This window comes from Oxyura jamaicensis, chromosome 3 (genome assembly GCF_011077185.1).
Source record: "Oxyura jamaicensis isolate SHBP4307 breed ruddy duck chromosome 3, BPBGC_Ojam_1.0, whole genome shotgun sequence".
NCBI lineage: Eukaryota > Metazoa > Chordata > Aves > Anseriformes > Anatidae > Oxyura > Oxyura jamaicensis.
Window position 1 is genome coordinate 65,630,112 of NC_048895.1, and position 24,050 is coordinate 65,654,161.

Sequence of the window (24,050 nt, forward strand, 5' to 3'; positions counted from 1 at the left end):
ATTTTTCCCACTTTGTATTATTTCCACTATCCCATGCTAACAGTTATAGAGCACTAGAAAATAGAAATGTCGATGTAAATTGGGATAACGTTAGCAAACATGATTTCGACAGAAAATCTGCAGGGCACAAACGAGGCAGAGCTGCCAGGGAGGGCTGGCAGCCTGGGGCCGGCAGCTGACGGCCGGCAGCTGACGGCCGGCAGCTGGGTCCAGCCCCGGCCCGGGGCCCACAGCCGCTGCTTCCCGAGGCGGGCAGGGAGGAGTCGGCCGCGGCCCGGCCCTCGTCGCCCCGGCGGCCTCTCGCGATGCCGCTGCAGGCCCTGCGAGAGCCGGCAGCGGGGGCCGCCGGTTGCTAAGGGCCGCCGCCGCCGCAAGGTGATCGATCCCTGGCGGGCCGGGGGGGACGGGCGGGCCGGGGGGCGCGGGGGCCCGGGCATGGCTCTTCCCCGTAGGGGTGGCGGCTGAGGGAGGGCTCTCGGGCGTTGTCGCGAGGAATCTGCTTCGTGCCGATAGCTGATGGGCACTTGAAATGACAGGCGGTGGGAACCGGGAGAGGTGGGAATTCCGGCCCGATTGCTGCCGTCTGGAATCGGTGATTGGCTGCTAAAATTGTCACGTCTGTGTCCAACACCTTGCCCAGGCAAACGCTCGTGTGAAATGCCTCCAGGGGTGGGTAAATCCGGGCCGCTGCAGGGCTCTTCCTCGGCCATCCCGTAGGGTTTGGGACAGGCTTTCAGCTGTGGGGCGATTGCACTGAAATGATTTTGAGCTTGAAAAGGTTGCACCAGCCAGGCAGACGTAAGGTTTCCCGGAGAGAAGAAGATCATTTAAAAAATTCAGGGAAACTCTGAGGGTAATATGCCCGCTGAAATAAACCAAAGCACAAGCCATTACAAATGAATTTTAAGATAAGCATGTTAGTGGTTATTTAAGTCAAATGGGACTTTTCAAAGGGAGCTAGAGATAAAACCGGTATTTCCGTAATCTGCCTCTGTGAGTAATTTGAACCGTGCTTTGCATGGCTTGCTAACCAGGGCAACTTACACTTTAACAATGCCTAGCTTTCTCGAGGCTTGTTTATTTATTAATTAATTTATTTATTTATTGGGGCGGGGGGGGGGGGGGAGGGCAGGGGCGTGAAGGGGGCAACGCTTGAGAACTGAACTGGTAAGACACTGTCTTCTGTACTTGATAGGTATTTCCAGTTTCTCACTGCTGCTGCTTGTAGTTTTTCCTAGTAGCTGTAGTGTTGAAATGGACTCTCTCAGGTCACTTTGCTGTTGATACTACAGGAAAATAAAAAAAAAAAATTGACATTTCCACCTGGCCCTTGTTGCGCACAAAAGCTGTCAACACCTTCCACCACGGGCACTGCAATAGGATCCAAAAAATCAGAACGGGGCACCAAAACTATCTGAGAAGAAGGTGAGAGACTCTTAGAGGTTTCTCTTCAAGGTAGTTACATCTGTGAAACTTTTTTTTTTTTTTTTTTTGTAGTTATGGCATAGTTTTGTGCCTGTTTGATGGACTTGTCTTCAAGCAATTGCACACAGAACTGTAGGATTTTTTAATACAATATGCTCATTAAGAATATTGCTCTAAGATGACAAGATGAAATTCTTCACTGTAAGGGTATTGGGGCAATGGCACAGGTTGCCCAGTGAGGTTGTGGATGCTCAGTCCCTGGAGGTGTTCAAGACCAGGATAGATGAGGCCCTGAGCAACCTGGTCTAGTAGGTGGCATCTCAGACTCTGGCAGGAGGGTTATAACTAGAAAATCTTTAAGGTCCCTTTCCAACCCATGCTATTCTATGATTCTATGATTTTCCCCATCTTAAGGTGAGGAAAGAAAAATGAAACTGTGAAAGCATGTTATTTTTATATTTGCTTCATACAGATGTCTCAATTTACAAGTGAAGATGAAGCTCTGTTGCAGTCTATGCTTCGACAGTTGCTGCAAAGCGTGAAGGAAAAAATCACAGGAGCCCCATCAGTGGAATGTGCAGAAGAGATTCTCTTGCATTTGGAGGAAACTGATGAAAACTTTCACAAGTAAAACTATTTTGCTATTTTTAATATTTTGAAGGAGATGAAATGTGTTGAGCTATGTTATTCATGGGAAATGTTTGCAATTTATATTGATGTGTGAATGTGTATGTATTTTTTTATATATGGATTCTCAACACTAATGAAATCACAAAAGATTTCAAAAGACAATACAATGAATTTTGCTATTTTCCTGCTCCCCCCCTCCCCCCCCCACTCTTGGCAGCACACTTTTTTTGCTGTAGTTGTTTTATAAGTTTCTCTTTTATAAACAGCTCAACAATTCCTACTAAACATTGTCAATAGTAATGCACATGTACACGTAATCAGGTCTTCAAAAAACATGTACATGTAGAGCTTACTGACTTGGTTTAACAGTAGACTTGGCAGTGCTAGGTTTAAGGTTGGACAAGATGATCTTAGAGGTCTTTTCCAACTTATGATAATGTACTAAATGCAAATGAAAACAGAATTTAGAAGAAATCCTGACTGAAGACTGTCAGGGAGTGTTTTTGACACCTGCAAAACAGTATCATTTTGTTTGTCAGGTACCCTTTTAAAATTTTACCTTATTCAGGCTTCCATATGTAATTGTTCTGTCTAGCATATATTGTTGAACCCCTGTATATCTTATCAGTAAGTTGTTCTTTAATTTATGTTTTGAAAAAAGCAGAAATGCATCACGTTTTCTTATTAGATCCAGTTTGACAATATGGCTTCTTATATGCTACCCTAGATTGCTGGAGCCCACACTTGTCTTTTCCTTTCCATGGTACTCTTACATGCTTGTTTTTTATTATTTGGAGGATTTTCAAGATGCATCTGTGACAAGTCAAGAGAATATCAAGTTTAAATGACCTTGAAGACATTTTCATGACCAGAGTTCTGTGACTTGATTTCTCTTGAGAAAGCTGAAAAACCTACCAGGTTTTGACACCTATCTACTCTGTCTTTTGTTCCCACTGTGGTGTAGAAAAGAGACACAGGGACCTCAGAAAGTAACAAATAGGGAATTTGAATCTAATTTGATATTTATATGCAGTAGTAAAAATCTTTTTTTTTCCGCATATAATTAGCATTTTTTAAAATTTAGATCTTAGAGTGTTCTTAACACTTTTTTTTTCTTTTTTTTTTCTTTTTTTTTTTTTTTTTTTTCCTGGAGCATCTTTTGTAAGGTTAATGAGAACAGTCTGATGTACTTTTGCATGTTGAGAAGTAGTTTTGAAATGTGTGAAACAATCACAAAATGTTTTTAAACTGGAAAAATGATGTAGAAGATAGCTGTAGGACATCAAGCAGACATAGACTTTGTGGCATGAATAATGATGTAATTGTTGTGTATTTCAGAGTGAAGCAGTCACTGCAAAAATGTATACCACGGAAATGATGGAAATGTTACTGTCATAAAAAAAAGAAAGTTTTATGAAAGCTTTCATTCAGTGGAGTTTCAAGTAGTTTCATTATTGCAGAAGTAAAAAGCTAGCCTTGAAGACAAATGAAAATGCAAATAAATGTGTTTGTGTCTTTCTTGAAATGTATTTCCATTTCTTTCATTGAGAACAAAAGTGATGTGGGAAAGGAAATAAACGGGAAATATATAGGGCTGTTACACCTGATGGAACTTGAGGTAGGCAATTCAGTGAGAAAATACCTATCATGATAAAAGACAAGATTTCCTGTGACTTTTTTTTTTGTATCTTGAGTGTATTTTTTTTTTTAATATAGAAAAGCAAAAGCTGCTGATTTATAATAATTACTTTTGTTTACTTCTACATTTTGTAGCTTTAGACTCTATATTTACATGGTCAACTGTCTTTTTTAAAAAAATATTCTTACTACTAATTTATTGTAATTAATGAAAGTAGTTGAAGATCTGCATTTGATAAAATGAAAATACAGTGATGCACCTAGTGGGGAATATGATTATTTTTTTTCCATGTGATTCTGTTTGCCTTGTCTTCTATGCAAATCAGAATATTAACAAAAAAACCCAAACTTTTTATATTCTGAAAATTATTTTTTATCAATTTCTCTAGAGAAGATGGGTTCTGAGGAGTATGTCCAGTGAGTTTATTTTTTTCCTAAAAAAAGTTATGTTTGTGTAAGTATCTAATAATAAGAACACGTACATATCATAGATAGCTAGTCTATGAGTTTGGGTGAGACTTTCGGCATATCATCATGACACGGTTAAGGTCTTATACATGCCTCTATATTGGATGAATTTATAAGCTGGGTTTTCTGTGATTCTTTTCCTTTTGTATGTTCACTTTAAAATGAATAATACCAGATGAGGATAACATAAGACAGCATTATATTCAAGATGATGAAAGTAATGTTTCTATTAGAATTTTAAATTTGAGATTTCTTGTTATTTTGTTTTTGTCTGTAAAACATTAATCTTCTGTCCAAGTAGACGTTTACATTAGTCTTAGAAGAAGCACAACGGGAAATTAGAAACTATTTGATATTGTTCCTTCCTAGAATATGCTGAGAAGGACTGTATTGAAGAAAAACAAACTTTATTGTGTGTTTTCACAGTTGAAGTATATTTCTCTGAAAGTCATAAACCCTTACTTTAAAGTCAGGAAAGGAGATGGCTAATATTAATGCAACACTGAAAATGTTTGAGGGTGAGCTCAAAGTAATGTTACATTTTAATTTTACATGTTTGTTTCAGCTATGAATTTGTGAAATACCTTAGACAATATATAAATAATACTCTGGGCTCTGTGATTGAAGAAGAAACAGAAAAATGTACTGCTGCTCAAAATCAGGGTGAAGTATCTGGCTATGACACTTTTGTCCAACATGTTACTAAGAAGACTCGTGAATCAAAGGAGTAAGTATGTGCATGTAATTCACGTTTCTGTTGCTTCTTGGCCTTTGTCTTACATTTTTCTTTCCAGAATGTGTTTTGAAAAATGTAACTTCTGAAACATAATGGTAACAAATGTGATTCTTTGCGTTCAAAAATTAGTGCTAAGCAATTCAGATATTCCCACTCTTTACATTTCGGTTTGTCATGCTTCAGCTCACTCTGGAATGAAGAGTGTGAACTATTGCATAAAAAGATAGTAGCAAATCTATGAAGCTTTTGAGATATCTGAGATTGGAATTAGGTAGGAGTAAGACTTGAAAGACAGGAGTCACTATTTCATGTTCGTTCATTATATGCACCTGAAATGCAGTTGTGGTATGGAAAGTGGCCTAAGTGAAGTATTGTATTCTCATCAAGTATTACAGTATGGTAATTTCCTTAGATATGAATGGAGATTCTGCATGGCAAGCATTACAATACAGGTGTGTTTTGAAGATTGCTTCATTGAGATCTAGCGAGGAGTCTTTTGAGAGTAGTATGTTTAGATCTGCTGTCACTGGTGAGTTTAGAAATCGATGTTTGAGCTTTCTTGCTTGGATTCAAAGATACCTCTGCAGTACTGTCTGTATGTGGTACAATTGTTACGTATATCAACTGGAATTATCCAAGATTTTCTGTATGTTTGACTCAGACTGTCAGCCAGGCAGAGATCAGTAGGTTAGTGTGGAAAAATACCTCAGCATATTACAGTGTCTGTGGTCCAGATTCATTGGCTTTGAACACCATATTTAGTAAAGAAACCTTAAGTAGACAAACATCTGTGAGCACCAGTTACTTTCTTGTTCATTTCTTCCCTACAAACTTTATTCCCTTCTTGTGGACACTGGGAAGGGAACTTCCCCTCGGAATACAAGGGCTTGTAGCTCCTTTACTGAATTTTCAGACAATGAATTTGCACAGGGAGGTAGTTTCTGTGGTTCTTTAAAGCATTAGTGAGTAGTACTTATAAAACAGATTTTAGTATATACAGCTGTTTGTGCCAGAAAGAATGTGAAATTTCAAAAGTTTAATCTGTGTATAACATTTTTGGAATTTCTGTACAAAATCTGCCTACATAATAACGCTGAAAGCAGTTCTAGCAGTATGGTTTTCATAATGAAAAGCAGACAGTATACTTTTGTCATCATGGCGAATCAGATCTGTGTCTTTTTATTTATTAGCTGTCATTGAGAAACATGATAAGGACTTCATTCAAGTATAACTAGTACAATGTGAGAACAGTGAAATTAAAAGCAGAGAGAAAAAACAATGAAGATAATTTTTGTCCTTTGTATGTTTTAACCACTAAAATGATTTTATGCAGTACTGCAGTTCTACTTTATAATATCCTTGGTGACCTTAAAATTAATAGTAGTAGCCTTAAAGTAATATATAACTTGAAATAAAATACTGGTTTTAAAATAGGATGTTCTTCTGAAGCACCAAAGGTTTTTATTTTGAATTGCTGTTTATTTTGAATTGCTTCTGCATGGATGTTATTATTCATTTTGTAATTTAGAAAAATAATGGTTTTGTTGTTTCTAAAAAGTTTTGTGTGCATGGCCTGTACTCAGAAGTCAGGATTGACATGTTCTCTTCTGCTGGGTTCTGTTCAAGGCTTACAGCAAAAGAAAAAATGGGGAAACAAACAGTAACAATGAACTAACCCGTTCTGTCAGGGACACATTCTCCCTTTGGGTGGGTTCACATTGTTCCTTCTTAAAAAACTCTCAGTACAGGGTTACATTAGTGATTATTTCATTGAATGGTTTTAGAAGGGCAAAAGAGAGTTTTACTACAATTTTAAAATGTAGTTTCCTGAAAGATCTAGATACCTGAATGTTTTGTTACTTGTTTTGGATTTGCATTTTTCTTTTTTTCATTTCTGTTCATTCAATGAGTTTGGGTCTAAGTAGTGTTATGCCATATTCCATTATTCATGACTTAATTAGTGACTTTTTTTTTAATTCGTTATTTTTATGCTCTTTAATATTAAAATCCTTTTTACTTTGAAGATACAGAGAAATGATGCATGCCCTGAAGAACATCATGATGGTTGTGGTAGAGTCTTTAATTAATAAGTTTGAAGAAGATCAAATGCGTAATAAGGAGATGGATAGTAAAACAAAGAAAGAATGTCAGAGTGGCTATTATACAGACAACTGTTCTGACAGTGACTCTTCATTCAACCAAGTAAATGTATTTTCTCTCTACATTATGAAATAAGCATGATACTGCACAACTGTTAAGTTTCTGCTAGCGTAAATTGAGAAGCAGCCCTAGAAAATGATTCATCCTTCCTGTCTTTGATATATTCTAAAATGAATGAATTGCCTTTCTTGCAAATTGAACTACTGAGTTTATACTATCTGTCTAACCTTTAGACAGTGTATACTAGATGAGGTGAATCCTCTGCATATACTCTAAAGTGCCTATGCAAGTACTGAAAGTAATGGAAAGTAAACAAGCTACGTCTCATCCAACTTTTTGTGATTTTTAGGAGCCAAATACTGTGTAGTTCATTTCCAGAGTACTGCACTGTACTGTATTACTTAATGAGTTATTATAAGGCATTTTCTGAAGATAAAGGAAACTTCTAAGTAAAACAAAGAAAAATGCATAAGGGAGAATTTTGTTGCTGAACATTTAACTTTGGCCAAACCTCAGACAATATTCAGAATGTTGACTTTAATTTAAATTAGTATAAATGATGAAGTCCAAAATATTAAAAGTAAATTAGATATCAAAAAGACTGATGATTTTAATCTTCTGCTGTTCAGTTTAATAAAATACACTAATGATCATTTTATAATGTGTATTACAGAGTTATACATTCATGAGTCAAGAACAATTGCAGCTGCTTGTAGAAAGACTTGACCCTATTCAGCCTAAGGAAGTAAGTTTAAAAGAAGAAATTTTAATACAAATGAATGTTTATGGCGTATTGGAGAACATACTATATGCATGTAATTCTTCTTACGTACATAAGTGGAATCTTGTGTTGATTCATATATCTCTGACCACCAGTCAGCTTCTCACGTTTTTGAAGCTTGGAAAATCATTATTGTTTTGATCAATCTGTCATTCACTCTCTCATTAAGATTTGGTTGTGATTGTCTAGCAATTGAAAAAGTCATGGTAGATGGGAACTGGTATAAATGTGATCATATATGCCACTTTACTAAGAAAAGTAGGTAAAAATTCTGATGCTATTAAATACGCTTAAAATTTCCTACAGTTGGTTTCAACAATATGAAATAAAGGGCTAGAGATTAGTTGTCTACAAATAGAACAACAACAACAAAGTTGTTTAAAATTATTTAGGTTATGAAGCTGATGAAAGTTCCGCAGTAAAATATAGAGTGTTTTATTTCCACTTTTCCGTATAGACTTTTTAATGAACTGCCAGGTGCAATTGTAGCATTTAGTGATAGTTTTCCTATAATCCTTGATAACAAAATAATTGATTGCAATAATTGATTACAAGCAGAAAGTAAACCAGAAATAAATACCTGCATGCAGTATTGAAACCTAATATTTTAAAATGGTTTTGCTGTTTCTTAAAATGTATTTTTTTCCGCTTCTCACTGATGTTTGTTTTGTCCAAATCACCATGACAATGTAGCAGAAGATAAGTATTTTGGGACTCTTTACTGATTTACAACCAAGTCATATTTCTTCCTTCCTGGAAATTTATATTGTAAATTACTTATTTGAAAGGTTGCTCTGAACAGATTTGTGTAGTTTATCTTTTTGACCACTTCAGGTTCGCCAAGAAGCATTGCAGACACTGTGCTTTGCCCCTCCCTCAGATGTACTCAACTCTAAGAGTTGGCCAAATCTGCGTAAGCATCTAACGATGTCTCTGTCAGATCCTGATGCAACATTCAGTGTAAGCTGATGTTCTGTGTTTGGTTATCAGTTGTTGTTTTGGTTTATCCCGGCAGGCAGCTAAACACCACACAGCTGTTTGCTCCCCCTCTCCCCTCCCTCTCTGGGATGGGGGAGAGAAACGGGAAAGTGAAGCCTGTGAGAAGATAAAGACAGTTTATTAAGATAGGAAATAATAATATGTACGAAACAAGTGATGCACAATGCAATTGTTCACCACCCGCTGACCGATGCCCACCTTATCTCCAAGCAGCCGGCAACCCCACCCCATCTAGCCACCCCTATATATTGTTCAGCATGACATCAGATGGTATGGAATACCCCTTTGGCCAGTTGGGGTCAGCTGTCCTGGGTCTGTCCCCTCCCAGCTCCTGCTGCACCCCCAGCCTGCCCGCTGGCAGGACAGAGCAAGGAGCTGAAAAGTCCTTTGCTTGGTGTAAGCACTGCTCTGCAACAATTAAAACATCAGCATGTTATCAGCACTCTTCTCATCCTAATCCAAAACATAGCACCCTACCAGCTACTAGGAGAAAAATTAACTCTGTCCTAACTGAAACCAGGAAAGTAGCGTAGCTGTAGTAAACAGAAGGGAGGAGGAACAAGAAGTTGTATATGTGTTAAGATTATGTTAGCAGGATCCAAAGACATTTGTTGTGTGCATGTGTATCAGGTAGTTTTTTATTTATTTATTTATTTATTTATTTATTTATTTATCTATTTTTTTATTTTGAATTCTTTGTTTGATTCCAGCAGGTCTTGATTTAAAAGATTACAGCAGGACATTGATAGAATTTTAGAGGCTGCTGTACTTCATTATGTATTTTTAATGGGGAATGAAGAGGTTTGAATGGTTTAAAAAAAGCAACAACAAAACACATGTTGCCAAAACTCATGTAAAATATGTTAATATTTCCTATTTAGTCAGGTGTGTACTCCATGATGATGAGAAAATGGTACATATTAATATTACGCAGGCACTGATGAGGAAAAAATGTGTTAGCTTCTTAAACTACTTTTGGATTATTTATTACATCAATTAAGCCTTTTTTTCTTCTCCCAAGTTTAAAGCGATTTTCAGAGAAATTAATGTTGTCTCAGCTGCTGTCATGTATTACTCTTTCAATTTAGGAGGTCTACAATTGTTTTTAAAATAATGTTAGTTACAAGTCATTGGCATGGTAATGACATAAAAACATTATTGTTAATAGAAGAGTGTAGTAATATTCCGTGATCTGCTTCTTTGTATCTCAGTGAGGCTTTACACTGGTGCTGTCAGTTGAAGTATTCAAGAAAAATGTCTTCCATACTGTACGCTTCTGTGGTCCCAAACTATATATATTTATAAAATGTGCTTCACATCTGTATAGATAACTGAGCAATATATTAAGAATAACGCCATTACATACTGGTTATTGTGCAGTACTAATATACAGTTCCATGGTTATATAATACATTGCTTGTATGTTTATTTATTTATGTATTTATTTATTTATTCTTTTTCTCTTTAGGAGAAAGTTCTTAGGTTTTATGCAAGAACCTTTTCTTCATCCCCATTTAATAAGACACGAGAAGTCTATACAAGTTTAGGTATGTGCATTAAATTACATTTAAGACTCCATGAGTCATGTACTTCCTGAAAATCAATTACCTTTTACTGTGAAACTGTATAATACTGTCTGTTTTGCCTCTCTTGTCATTGAGGTGGGTTTTATTTCTTTTTTAGCACAACACTTGGAATTTTACTTTCTTTCCGGAGAATACTCACTTCGTATTTCAGCAGGTCTGGATGTATCTAATGCAGACATAAATCATTTACTTAGAAAGGTATAAATGAACTTTCCATACCTTTTACAATTTTTGTTGTTACTGAAACATCACGTAATCTTTTTAAATTGTACTAATATTAACAGGTCCGTCTTTTAAATGAGTACCAAAAGGAAGCTCCTTCTTCCTGGATTCGTCATCCTGAAAAGTATGTCGCCTTCAATAGTCACTGTCTCTTAGTTTAGTGATTTTTTAATGTATTTTGCTAAAATTACATGTATCTAACTATATTTTCACAGGGTCCACACATGACTGGTCAGTGCTAAGGAAAAGTGGGCTAGGGAAGTTATATGGGAGTGGTCATGGATTGTATTAGGCTGCATATTTAGCTTTCAAAGCATTTTACAGTGTCATAAGTGTAACATTTAGTGCTTACTAATATGTAATCATATAAGAGAATATACATGCATGTTGCTCTTCATTTTATTTATGGTAACACAAAGAATTACTATCCTTATAAGACCAAATTAAAGATAACGTGGTTGATATTTAAGATATGCATGAACAACAAGGATTTACAATAAATTTTGGGTATGAGTTTTACTGATGGAAAGTGATTTTTGTTTTAATTTTTTCTCTTTTGTGTCATAAGGTATATGGAAGAAATAGTGGAGAATACCTTGTCGCTGTTGTCAGTAAAACATGATCCTAATCATCCTGACTCTCAAGACTTTTTGAGTCCAGTCTACTTTTTGGCTCTGCTAGATATCAAAGCTGTATGGTTTAAAAAGTGGACGGTAAGCAAAAAGAAAGCAAAGGGGGAAAAAAGCAAACAAACTTGTTGATGTCAGATGTATTTTGAAAAGCTTGATTTATAGCTACTGTTATCAGAGACCTACTGTGACCCTTGGTAACAACCTATAATAAGAACTATAATTAAGGAAGTGTGTTGTTTTAGGCATTTATGTCATTTGCCTCTTAACACTGCCCCCTCCCTTTCTGTTCAGTTACTAATCTACATAAAATTGTGGGGAACTTGCTGCTTTTCAGGCCATTTTTTTTTTCTGTCCATTTATTGTAATTGATTGATATCCACCAAACAACTCAAATACGTCTTTGGAAGAGGTGCTAAGCATGAGAGTACAGTTATGGTATCTTGCACAAATTGTTTGCTGTAGTGGATGTTAGAGATTTTTGCAGGCTACCACGTGTGAATTTATAACTTACAATTTACATGACAGTGTGAAACATGTAGTCTAGCATTTCAACATTGTTATGGATTTTTATGTTTTACTGAATGTTCTACACGTTTCAGAATTTTTCTAATGACTTTTTTTTGTTTTTTAAAACTTAATCTACTACAAACAAAAGGCCCAGTTAGGTATAATGCTGGTTTACAGGAGCTGAGTTCAATACATTGAATATTTACTGTGCACAGGATTCCTAATGGAACAGAATTGGAGATAATTTTGACTTTTTGATTCAAAAGTAAAATTTATATATTTGGAGTTGACACTAGTTTTTCTTTGTGATTTTAGCATGCATATTACAGCAGAACAGTGGTACTTAGGCTTTTGGAAAAGAAATATAAATCCTTGGTAAGTATTTCCCATGGAAAGTTTACTTGGAACTTGTTTTTGCTTTGTCCTTTTTGTCAGAGCTGTTCCATCTTTATCTAGATTAGCCTTTTTTTTTTTTTTTCTTTCTTAATTTTATCACTGATTAAATTATGAAGAAGTGTATGTGTTCTTTTTTGGGTAAGTGGAAATTTGAATGTTTTATAGCAAGTATTTAATTAGGATTATTAACAGATGTTAATTCCTTATGTTGCATCCATATTTAGAATTATTTCTATCAGTGTATAAAAATAGAAAATGTTGCATGAAAAAATGCAAAAAATACTGAATTTGGATTTTTGATGGAAAGAGACTCAGAAAAACATTGCATTCTTTAAATTGTGTTATGAAACATTATGGGTTCAAAGTGTCAGCAAAATAAAATCAAACTCCATGAAACAAAAAGTTAATGATAGGAAGTTCATTAGCAGAATAGTCTAATATAATGAATAAGCATAGAGTAAAAGTGTGTTTTTTAACGGGTGTCTGTATGCTTTACCTTTTCAGTGTGTAAAAAACTTAGCAGCTACAAAATGAACAAAGACGTATGTTTAAATTTATTGCAAATCCTGTATTGTGATTTGTTTCTAAATACACAATGGTACAATTTCAACTTGCATATACAGTGATTACTTTATGTAAATATATGGTGTTATGTTAATGATGCAACAGTTTTGCAGAGGTCAGTAATAACACTGGCAACACCCAGTAACCAAACTTAAAATTTAGTACTTGGAGTCTAGACAGAGTTTTTTTTCCATGTGAATAATGAAAATCTTCCATATTAACCATATGGTAATCACAGATTGTTATTAACTTCTCAGTGTACTTGCATGTTCTCTGCACTCTTTTTTTGTAGATTGATTGTCTTAATGTGTTTTAGTAGCCGTGTAAAATTTTGTAACCTCTTTGATGGTTAGCCTAGCCAAGGCGCTGAAACATGATGTAGTTGCAGTGATGTGAAAGTTTACATTCTTGTTCTAATGGGCAATACTAGAATACCCAAGTAAACACATTTCTTGTAAAATGCCAGACATTTTATTTTATTTTATTTATTTATTTTTTTCCACAGATTAACGCAGCTGTCCAGCAATGTCTTGATTATTTTGAATTTTGCAAGGCAGCAGTTAATACAACTTCTAGAGTCAATGACTTTTCCCAGCAGTATTCTAGTGAGTACCTTTGCATGTATTGCATTGTTTGCACATGTATTCACATTCTCTGACTTCGAGCATGCTACCTCAAGATAAAGACATCCTATATGATTTTTTTCTTTCAAAAATATTTTGTCTGTCTTTTGAGAGAGTACTAATAACAGTGGTTAACTACTTATGCTCTCTGCTTTTATATACAAAATGACTCATATATATTACAGGTAGTAGCCAACTACTGGCAAGTAAATTAATAAAGACAAGTTCTAATTTTCTGGTTTTATTGTTATAGGTGATAAGCAGAAATTTTCTTACACTGGACCAGAATTGCAGTATGTCTATTTTGTTCATTCGCTGTGCCTTTTAGGCAGATTGTTGATCTATAAGCAAGGCCGAAGTCTCTTTCCAGTACAGCTGAAAAATAAAAAAGGTAAGAGGGAGGGGTGAGGAAAATGGAACCTGTTGAGCAACAGCATGCCAACACCTGATATGTTTCCACTGCAATGTTGTGAACATTGTAGGATGATGTTCTGTTTTCGCGATTCTGTGCCTGCAAAACTTTGTTAAAAGATGGCATGGGAAATTTTCAGCATCATCACTGTTTTTTAATCTTTAATGGATATGCTTGAATAGACCACTTTTTTCCTTATCTCTAATATGTTAATTTCATGTTGAAGGAGATGTTGCTCAGTATGTAAGGGCTTCAGTCTTTTTAGGTACCAGTAATATATTTTGTCAAGGCAGTTGATATAACTGGTTGGAAAAGAAGCATGTTCAGGCACCCAGACAGTTTTTCAGATGTGAAACGAAATCAGTACTTCAAGCTAAATGTAAATTGAAAGGAATTGCACTGAGTTTGACTTATTAACATAATTAAGATAAAACAGAGTAGAGGAAACTATCTGTACCTGTGGAACAGAGGTGTTAATAAGGGCAGGGGAGCAGAGATGTAAAAGCCCTTGCAAGCCCAGAGAAATCTGCATGTAGTGATACATTGTGTGGTAACAATTGCAGCTTTCCATTCAATTAGTATCTCTATTAATCCAATATAGAATTCATAACATTTCTGGATAGTAATTCTTTTGTCTTTTGAAGGTAATTTGTATGTCTGGTTTGAGGATCAGAACTTTAAACCCTGTATAGAACAGTGGTGAGGAAGAAACATCCACTAATCAAGTCCTTTTGTCATTTATGGATTATCTGTATAACTCCATTTAAGCAGTGATCCATTAATGATGCTTACTTTTTTCTCTGCCCTACAAAAGTAATGATCTGTCTTCTCTTCTCCTTCTCTGCTCCATGGATACCAATCCTTTCCTCACAAATTGTCTGATATATTAACATAATTGCATTAAACTTCGAGCAATACTTCCCAACATGCATTTGGCTAAGTGTTTGTTGTTTTTGTTTGAGACCTGAGGAAGGGTTGTATCTGACAGCTTGCCTCTTTTCCATCTGTATCACTTAAATCTAGTGGCAAGGTAATGCATTTTCCAACAGCCATGTACATTCAGTTTTTTAAAACTCTGGCTGCTTCAATGAAAGACATGGTGAAAATGCAACTGTCTAAACTGGGACCAAGATTAAGCCTTAAAAGTTGATCATGAATTAGCTCAGTAGATTTCCTGGGAAATGCATGTCCTTTGATTTATCAGTTGTACATGTAGTACCTGTTGTTAACTATGAAGGCGTAGTTGCTAAGAGAAGTTGGTAGATGCCCCATCCCTGGAAGTGTTCAAGGACAGGTTGGACAAGGCTCTGGGCAACCTGATCAAGAGGAAGATGTTGCTGCCCCCATGGCAGGGGTTTAGAATTAGATGATCTTTAAGGTCCCTTCCAACCCAAACCATTTTGATTCTATACATAATGTTGATTTTTCTCAACAAAACAGTTGCTTACATGTTTACATAATTCATTTTATTTATAAAATTAAAGTCACAATTTAATTTCAAGAGTGCTTTCTTCTTTTGATTTTCTTAATAGATTGTGTATCCCTAACCGATCTGTTGGTGTTATTTACCCAGCTTATTTATTACTCTCCAAGTTATTCAAAGACAACTTTGGCAGCGCATACAGGTAAATATTTGTTTTCAATATATGATAGTATGTATAACAGTAATGAGGCCTTTGGTAACTTTTATTTTTTTATTTTTTAATTTTGTTATTTTGTTATTTGTGAAGATTTTTATCTTCCCTTCCTCTCCTGCCTTTTCTTCTATCTCTCTGTTAAATCAGTGCTTAATGAAATTATGATTCAAAAGCATTTGCATATGCTTTATAGATATGTTTGTGTAAGTTGAAATATAAATTAATACTTCTTGTGTTTGACAGACAATTATTCTCCAGAAAGTCTTGTTATGGAGATTCTGCAAGTTTTTTGTGATCAAACAGGTTGTGCTGCCGAATTTTTATATACAGATGCAGTGATAGATGCCCTACTTCATCCTGTTCAAAGTTTACTGAGTGGTACAGAGGTTTGTAGTGGTCTTCAAAATAATTTTTAAATCTGTAGAATGTTATCATTTTAATATATTTTCTACACTGAAGATTTATGTAATCATGTGGTAACTTCTGTAGTGTTTTCTACATTAGCTATTACAGTATTCCTTAAGTAGTGCATGCTGTCAGTATGATTTGTCTGACAAAAGTGGTTTTCTTCAAATCTTGTGAGTAGTAGCAAAAATTGAATTGTAGTGAGACTATTCCCTTAGGAAACTTACTTGATTTTTTTCCTATGTTCGCATGTGTATTTTGTATATTATCTTCCTTATTAGCTCTGTCTGCTATTTAAAAGGAAACTTCTATTAATTTTTAAATTCAGCTGGAAACTTGAAATAAAATTATTTCAGTAATTATGGGTGAAATATGTAATTCCTTATAGAAAATTGTAGTTTTATGAAATGTTAGAGGAAAGAGAATTTTTATTTATTTATTTTTAAAATATCTCTATCAGAATTGTAAAAATCTTGTGTAATGTTATTTGCCTTTAAGTACTTGAAAGCCTAGTTGCACTTGTCTGCAAAGTGGTTTAAGTTTCAGCCCATCCTACTGTTTTTTGTTTTGATGGAGATGCTTACATTGATCTAGGTGACTGTTAGTCTCAAGACAAAGAAATTGAGGGCCTTGAACTGCAGATGGCATGCACTAGCAGCCTGAGCTGTCTTATTTAGAGATAAGTTAATAACTGAGAAGTATTTAATTTCCTGAGACTGATGCTTGTAAAGACAGTTTAGTTACCTAACTATTTAAATACCTCATCCAGATTCTTAGTTAATTTTTTTCAACATTCTCCTGATGATTTTTTCAGTGCAGTTTGTTTATTTTTCAGAAAAGGTTCTTCATATTAATGCCTCTAAATATTTCAGTCCATCAAAAATATGCCAGTGCTTTTTGAAAAAATGTAAACAATGTTTCCAAATAAATATTTTAAAGTATATATTTCTTTAGTGTTTAAAACCATAGTCTTGGAAAAGCTTCATCATGTCAATGCTTCTTTACTTCTTTACTGTGAGGATGACAGAGCACTGGAACAGGGTGCCCAGAGAGGCTGTGGAGTCTCCTTCTCTGGAGATATTCAAACTGCGCTTGGATGTCACTCTCCACAATGTGGCCTAGGTGATCCTGCTCGGCAGGGGGTTTGGACTAGATCATCTTCAGAGGTTCCTTCCAACCTTGGCCATTCTATGATTCTGTGATAATCTTAACTCCTTTGTGAGTATCTGTACTGAGTTCAGTAGCATTGCTTATGCATTTTATTTAAGGCTATCTATGAAGGCTTTGCAGGGTTAAAACGTCAAGTTGTCTTGATCTTATTATAGGCTGCAGAAGTGTAGCACAGATTTTTTTAAAAGACAAGAAGTCGCTGAGTCTGCATATAGCTTGGACACCGATAATCAAATTTTAGAGATAGTACTGAGGTAATAAGGCAATGATTGCCTGTGATGGAAGCCTGTGTAAATACCCCAAGCAATATTTATGTTCACATTTTATTCTAAAACGTAAAATAAAGTACAGAGGCATTTTGTTGTTGTTATTTTGTTTTCCTTCTTTAAAAACAAAACAAAACAAAGGTCATATTCAGGAATATTTGTTGCACCATGGCTGTAGTAGGCTGTATATGTGTTGTGAATCTAGAACATGCCATATTTGTTCCAATGAAGGTACAAATTGTTTTGTATCAGATTTGGCAAACTAATAGCTGGAAAAGATAGAAAAAGTCAGGGTAACCCTGTTCCTCTTTTACAAAAAGTGGGATTTTTTTTTGTCCCAGCCAAAACCACTCGCATGTCTTAGACACCTAAGAATCACGCATCCCTGTGATGGATCTATTGTCTGTCTCTCCAGTGCTGGATTGTAGATAAAAGGCTCCTCAGTTGCACAATAGGCCTAATGAAAAAGTTCTGCTGTTTTTTTGTTTGTTTGTTTGTTTGTTTGTATCTTTTTTACATTTGGGTTGTGAATCCACTCCAGTTAAGTGCTTACTTTGTCTTTTAAGCAGAGTAGTATTGCATATGTGCAGTAGAGAGGGAAAAAGAAACTTGGTGCAGGAGTAGTCAGAAGGATTGGTTTGTGGGCAGTAGTGTTGACTTTGGGGGCTCTGTAGTCTCTTAAGTTGCTGCTGAAGCATAGCTGGTACAGCACATAGTATTCACAATGTAAATAAAGTACTATGTGTATTTTTGTCTTGCACAGGGAAAACAAAATAATAATACTCTTTTGAAGAGACAATGACAGCACAGTACGCTCCTTTCTTAAAATTCTGAACAATTATACCGGGTACTCTAAAAATAAATGGTCAGAGAGAGTTTTTTAACCCTCTCAGTAACAGGAAAATTTAATGAAAAAAAAAAAAAAAAGCTTGACTAAGAAAAAAATAATTTCTAAAGAGAAAAAAAGAAACCTTTTCTACACTCTTGCTCCATGGCCTTTTTCACAAGAAGAATCAGGAAATTAAACGATTTCCCATTTACCTAATAAAACAGTATTTGTATGTACTCCTGCAACTAGGTCAAGTTTTGAAATACAGTTTTATTTTTCTCTGATTACCTTGACCACTGGCAATAATAGTAAATTCCTGAAATTATAAAGTAAATACCATTTATTTTTCCTTGGTGCCCTATATAAAATATAGAGCAACCTGTGAGGGAAGAAGCAGAAGCTGGATTGCACAGCATTGTAAAAATCCCTACTCCCATGAGTCCAGCTTTCCTTGATGAATAACAGAAGAGTGGAGAAGATTTAAGCAGTGGATTTCAACTTCAGGATACCGGTGCCTTATTCCCTTCTCTGATGTACAAAGTATTTAACAAGCATTACTGGGAACACTAATCCTCCTTAGCTCATCTTTGCCTAAAATTCATCTCACTGTTGACTCCATTCTGTTTTTCTGGGTGTGTATAGGGGGAAATTACCAAAGGGTATTTTTTCTTGCTTTAAAACTGTCATTCTTTTCTGTAAGTACAACATCTCTTTATAAATTCTGGTAATTCAGAGTGTTTCTCAGTTTCTGGGTGAAAACAGCTCTAGTTATTTCATGACTTTGTATTCATTCTGTATATTCACAGAATGGTTGAAAGGGACCTCTGGAGGTCATCTGGTCCATGCCCTCCCACTCAAGCCACTTGCACAGGACCGTGTCCAGACAGCTTCTGAATATTTCCAAGGAGGGAGACTCTGCAAGCTTTCTGGGCAATCTATGCCAGTGCTCAGTGCTTATTATATAATAATAATAATAAAAAGTTTCCTCATGTTCAGATTGAGGCATACTGACAGGTGGCTTTGTGACCACCTTTAGGACTCTGGAATAAGTTCTGCAGAATTATAGCTGCTGTGTACTAGCAGGCCCTGGGCATGTTTCCTCCCTAATTATCCCACCCCTGGGCTTAGTTGCCTGGGTTCAGGGCCAACTTAAGTAGCGGTATGGATGTCAAACCTTGAAGACAGCTGTTTGATAAAGCTTTGTGAGAAAGCCTCATCGGAGATCCCCCACAGAAATGTCTCTCTTAATATCTCAGTGAGGGCTCACTCCATCTCAGGAGTGGGTTTTGAGCTGAGGTTCTCACCCTCATTTCCTGCCTGGACTATGTTGTAGCAGCATTTAAGCCAGGCATCCCATTGAACTGAACCCCATCCCACAGACAAGACTTGTTGGCTTGTTTTGCCTCAGACTTGCCTTGATACTGTAGAGTTGCATGGTGATCACTGGTCTGTCTGACCCTGATTGCTCACTGATTCAGCTTCCTGGCTTACCCTCAGACCTCTTTCATCTCCATGGAAGGGATCTGAATTGTTGAGGGAACCTGGTTACCATCACTGGACCTGGTCTGCTCAACTTGCTTGGGTATGGTGGGACTGGGACTGCCTGCCCATCAGATGGAGAGCCACTGCCTCTGGCTGCCTTGTTATCACTCTTGGCTCCTGACTTCCCTTCTCTTGCAGAACAGCTTGTCCTTTCTGCTCCCTGACAGGTCCCTCATGGAGTACATGTATTTTGCTTGTCCGCTATTGAAATAATGAATTTATTTACTAAAGAGCAGTGGCCAATTTAGCCTTTATTCATGTAGGACATTCACTAGTGATAGTACTAGACTAAACAGTCTGAATCATAATGTTAAGTGTTCAGGTCCTCTTGATTACAGCTCAGAGGTTCAGTGCTTTGAAGTGAATAAGGAATTAGCAGATGACTTCTGCTTTGCTCCAGTGGGGAAGGCTTCCCTCATGATTCCGAAGCAAGGGGCTGTTTGGACCTACTGCTGCCAAGAAATGAGGTGGACACACAAGATATTCCTGTGACATTGGAATTTCATATCTTGCCAAAATGTTGCCAGTGCATATACAGCAAAGAGGGAGTTAGCGTGTTTTTCACCTTGACTCATATACTGTTCTTGCATCCCTAAGTGGCTTATCAAGAGTCTTTCCACGTTCATTGTGGGAAAAGAGAAGAGAGTTTAGTAATGTGTGTTCTTCGTGTCTGTGTAGTCATTAGATTTCTGCCATAATCATTAAAAGTGGCAATTACAACCTTCTGTGATGAAGGTTTTTATATGATGGCATTTGAACGTAGGCTGCTTACTTTTTGTTTAAACCATTAAGCAGACATCAGAAAGGTGACCTTCATTCAAGTTCTGCATAGATAAGCCAGACTTGAATAAACAGCTTTCACAAAAGCATTGAATTTAAATCCCCTTTTTTTTTGGCTTCCAAACAGGTATATATAAATTGCCTTGAAACCACTTTAATTGATGTAGCTGATATTTTGGCAAGGTTTGCTGCTGTAGAAGAAGGTCTTTCTATTCTTCTTTATGGAGGAAATAAAAACTCTGCGAAAGAAGATAGGTAAGAGAACATTAATGAATAACATTAGTGAGTAATGAATTGCATTAGTCTTATGAAGCAAGACTCATTCTTTTTTTTTTTTTTTTTGTAGCATGATATGTTCAGTTTAAGTTTGGAGTAAAAGTATCTCATTATCAATTAAAGTAGGAAGTGTTTTGGAGAATGTATAAGAAAAATATTTATGTGTATAACCAGGTAAAATACACTTTAAAATACTTCTGTTAAGGAAGATTTCCATGGTTTACTTGTTTTTCTTATTCATTTGAGAGCTTTCTTTTTCTCTGAATGTAGTTCCAGTATATTCATAGTGCTGCTGTTCAGGCCAAAGTCTTATATTGTCTATTTTGCTTGTTTTTAGAATATATATTAAAAATCAACCTTATTTATTGAAACAATAGATTTAATGTATTTCACATATTAATATATATAGTAGAGACAGATCTTGTATCAGAAGCTGACATTTGTAACAGCATGCCTAATTTAGTATCCATGTAATACTGTAATCCTGTGTGTAGTACATTCTTAGCTGATGGGTAGTAAAATTGAGACTAGCATTTAAAAGTATCTAAACTGCAGGTCATTAAAATAACCGTAATGTCTGTGACTGTCAATTATTTGGAATGTATGTCTTCTGAGAGGGGAAAGCTCAGAAGTTGTGTACATTTTTATGGGAGTATGGACGTAAGAGCTTTTTGGATGAAAATGGTGGTGAAACTGGTATCTTTTGGTGGAAGAGTTGTATTTTGCATTTCTAATCTAGAAGACTTCAGAAGCAGCTCTCAGATAGGAAAGATTCAAAGATAAATTTTGCCTGGTGTGCTTCAAGAATACTTACTGATAGCCTTTTAAGTAAAAGCTAAAATGATTGTCTTGTTATTCTCCCAACTGGACTTCTATAAAAGACACAGTTTGTGTAGTCTGTGGCCATGTGGACTAGATGGAAGGTTGTGACTACATTTTTGTTTTATGTGAACCCGTAACCAAAGTAAAATCATTTGCTGTGCATTTCTTTTATTCTGACTGCTGTTGCAAGTATTAATATAGTTGGTCCCTCCATAGTGGGTCATAGTTTCTTTCCGTTACCCCTAGAAGAATTTCTATAAGCTCTGTCAAAGGATTTGTTTCAAGGCTCATTGATGACTACAAACCAACATTTAAAAAATGTTATTTTATTTCTAGTCCTACAGCTGTTCATGTAATTGTTCAGTTTACAAAGAAACTTCTTCATGACGGCATTTCTCTTTTATCTGGATCCGAGCTTTTGCCAGTTGTTAAAGGAGCTTTCATTTTTGTATGTCGTCAGATGTACAGAACATGTGAAGGCCTGCAGATGCTAATTCCTTATGGCTTGCATGAATCTATTGGAGAGGCCTGGAAAAAGGTAAATCTTGCTTTGGATTGGGAAGATCAGAAAAATCTTACTGTAAGAGGGTCAGGTTATGTAATAGTTGTTCTTCGCTTTAGATTCCCCATACTTAAATAGTGAGATGAGAGTACTTGGAATTGTTCTAAAAATGAAGTTCTATTTTTCAAAATTTCCTTCTATGTGTGAACCTAGCAGATGCTTATTTTAAGACTTAGGTGTTTGAAGATTAAACCAGGATCTCTGAGGATGTATGGGTAGACCTGTCATTCACTGATCCTTTTTTTAAATATTGTCCTTGATACTAGATGTCATCTGATGTTCACAATTTGTCTACTTATCATAGGATTTTAGTAATTTTTTTTTTTTCCCAAAGTATTCTCCTGGAGAAACTGTCTACTCATGGCTTGGACAGGTGCATAGTTTGCTGGGTGAAGAGCAGGCTGGATGGCCAAGCTCAAAGAGATGTAGTGCCTGAAGTTCAATCCAGCTGACCGCTGGTCACCTGCGGTGTTCCCCAGTGATCAGTACTGTTGTAGATTTTGTTTGACATTTTTATCAGTGATCTGGATGAAGGGATCAAGTGCACTCTCAGTAAATTTGCAGACAATACCAAGTTAGTGGGACTGTAGATCTACTTGAGGGTAGGAAGGCTTTGCAGGAGGATTTGGATAGGCTGGACTAATGGGCTGAGTTCAAACACATAACGTTCAGTGAGGGTAAATGCCAGGTCCTGCACTTGGTTCACAACAACCCCATGCAGTGGTGTAGGCCAGAAGAGTGGCTAGTCAGCAGCTGCTTAAACATGAGCCAGAAAAGTGTGCCCAGGTGGGCAAGAAGGCCTATTGCACCATGGCCTGTATCAGAAATAGTGTGGCCAGCAGGACTATGGAAACAACTGTCTTCTTGTACGCAATGCTGTTGAGACTGCACCTCAAATACTGTGTTCAGTTTTGGGCCCCTCACTACAAGAAGGATATTGAGCTGCTCAGGCATATCCAGAGAAGAGCGACGAAGCTGGTGATGGTACGAGAAAACAAGAATTATGAAGAATGACTAAAGGCATTGGGGTTGTTTAGTCTGGAGAAGGCTGAGGGGGAGACTTTATCACTCTCTACAACTACCTGAAAGAAGGTTGCAGTGAGGAGGATATCCATCTCCTTTCTCAGGTGACAAGTGTTGGGCCATGAAGAAATGGTTTCAAGCTGCACCAGGGGAGGTTTAGATTGTGTGGAATAATTTCCATTTGGAATAATTAGGAATAATTTCTGGTTAGGTTTGGTGGAAGTTACAGAGAAAAAAGGAGATTACAAATATTTGACTGAAATGCTTAGATACCACTGAAATATTCTCAAGAGACCATAATGAGATGTGCAAGCAGGTGTTCTTGTCATACCTGTACATGGATACCTTATGAAGTATAGATTGCTCTTCAGCTTCTGTCTGATGCTAGTCTAGTGTTTTTTCTGTCTGAGAGACCTTGGGTCCAACAGTTTTTTGCCAATTTTGCTTTCTATTATAAATTTACTGAACAAGATAGGGAGATCCTTGCTTTATTCGCTAAACTTTTCTATTTTCATTGTTCCTATAGCAGTGTTCCTATGTGCAGTGTGAAAATTCTTATAAATTATTATGTTATTGTTAATATGGAAAAATGGCAGCAGATGCTGCAAGAGCAGTTTTCAAAAAGTTCACAGTGAAATAAAATTCAAACAAAGGTCAGAATCATTAAAATTACATTGTCAATATTTAGATAAGGGTAGTATATAAAACTTCAACTTTGGCTTCCAACAAAACTGAAACAGTATATTTAAACTACAGACGCTAGAACTCTTTGTGGAAAGACAAAATTAAGCTGTGCTACACTACTTTATTCTGAAAAAATTAAATGATTTTTTTTTTTCCCTCTTCAGTGTTTGTAAAATATTTTCTTAGAGGAGAAGGATCAGACCAAGCTAGAAAAAAATTGTTTAAAATACTAAAGCTTTTTTTTTTTTTTTTTTTTTTTTTTTTTTTTTTTTTTT

General features: G+C 36.1%; 1 protein-coding gene across 6 annotated transcripts in view; it reads left to right on the forward strand.

Annotated features, from left to right (window-relative positions):
* Positions 1 to 232: 232 nt before the first annotated feature.
* TBC1D32 (TBC1 domain family member 32) overlaps positions 233 to 24,050 on the forward strand; it is an 87,149-nt gene continuing 63,331 nt past the window's right edge. For 3 of the 6 annotated variants that reach the window (XM_035321888.1, XM_035321889.1, XM_035321890.1), the window contains exons 1-16: positions 1,898 to 2,052; positions 4,727 to 4,888; positions 6,922 to 7,099; positions 7,731 to 7,802; positions 8,673 to 8,798; positions 10,306 to 10,384; positions 10,521 to 10,621; positions 10,708 to 10,769; positions 11,214 to 11,358; positions 12,100 to 12,159; positions 13,250 to 13,349; positions 13,621 to 13,758; positions 15,312 to 15,404; positions 15,660 to 15,802; positions 20,536 to 20,663; positions 21,843 to 22,044. In XM_035321888.1, the coding sequence (XP_035177779.1) occupies positions 1,898 to 2,052; positions 4,727 to 4,888; positions 6,922 to 7,099; positions 7,731 to 7,802; positions 8,673 to 8,798; positions 10,306 to 10,384; positions 10,521 to 10,621; positions 10,708 to 10,769; positions 11,214 to 11,358; positions 12,100 to 12,159; positions 13,250 to 13,349; positions 13,621 to 13,758; positions 15,312 to 15,404; positions 15,660 to 15,802; positions 20,536 to 20,663; positions 21,843 to 22,044 (1,944 nt within the window). Of the gene's footprint in view, positions 376 to 511; positions 670 to 1,897; positions 2,053 to 4,726; positions 4,889 to 6,921; positions 7,100 to 7,730; positions 7,803 to 8,672; positions 8,799 to 10,305; positions 10,385 to 10,520; positions 10,622 to 10,707; positions 10,770 to 11,213; positions 11,359 to 12,099; positions 12,160 to 13,249; positions 13,350 to 13,620; positions 13,759 to 15,311; positions 15,405 to 15,659; positions 15,803 to 20,535; positions 20,664 to 21,842; positions 22,045 to 24,050 lie in introns of those variants that run through there. The other 3 variants (XM_035321887.1, XR_004749467.1, XM_035321891.1) reach the window with 3 other exon arrangements.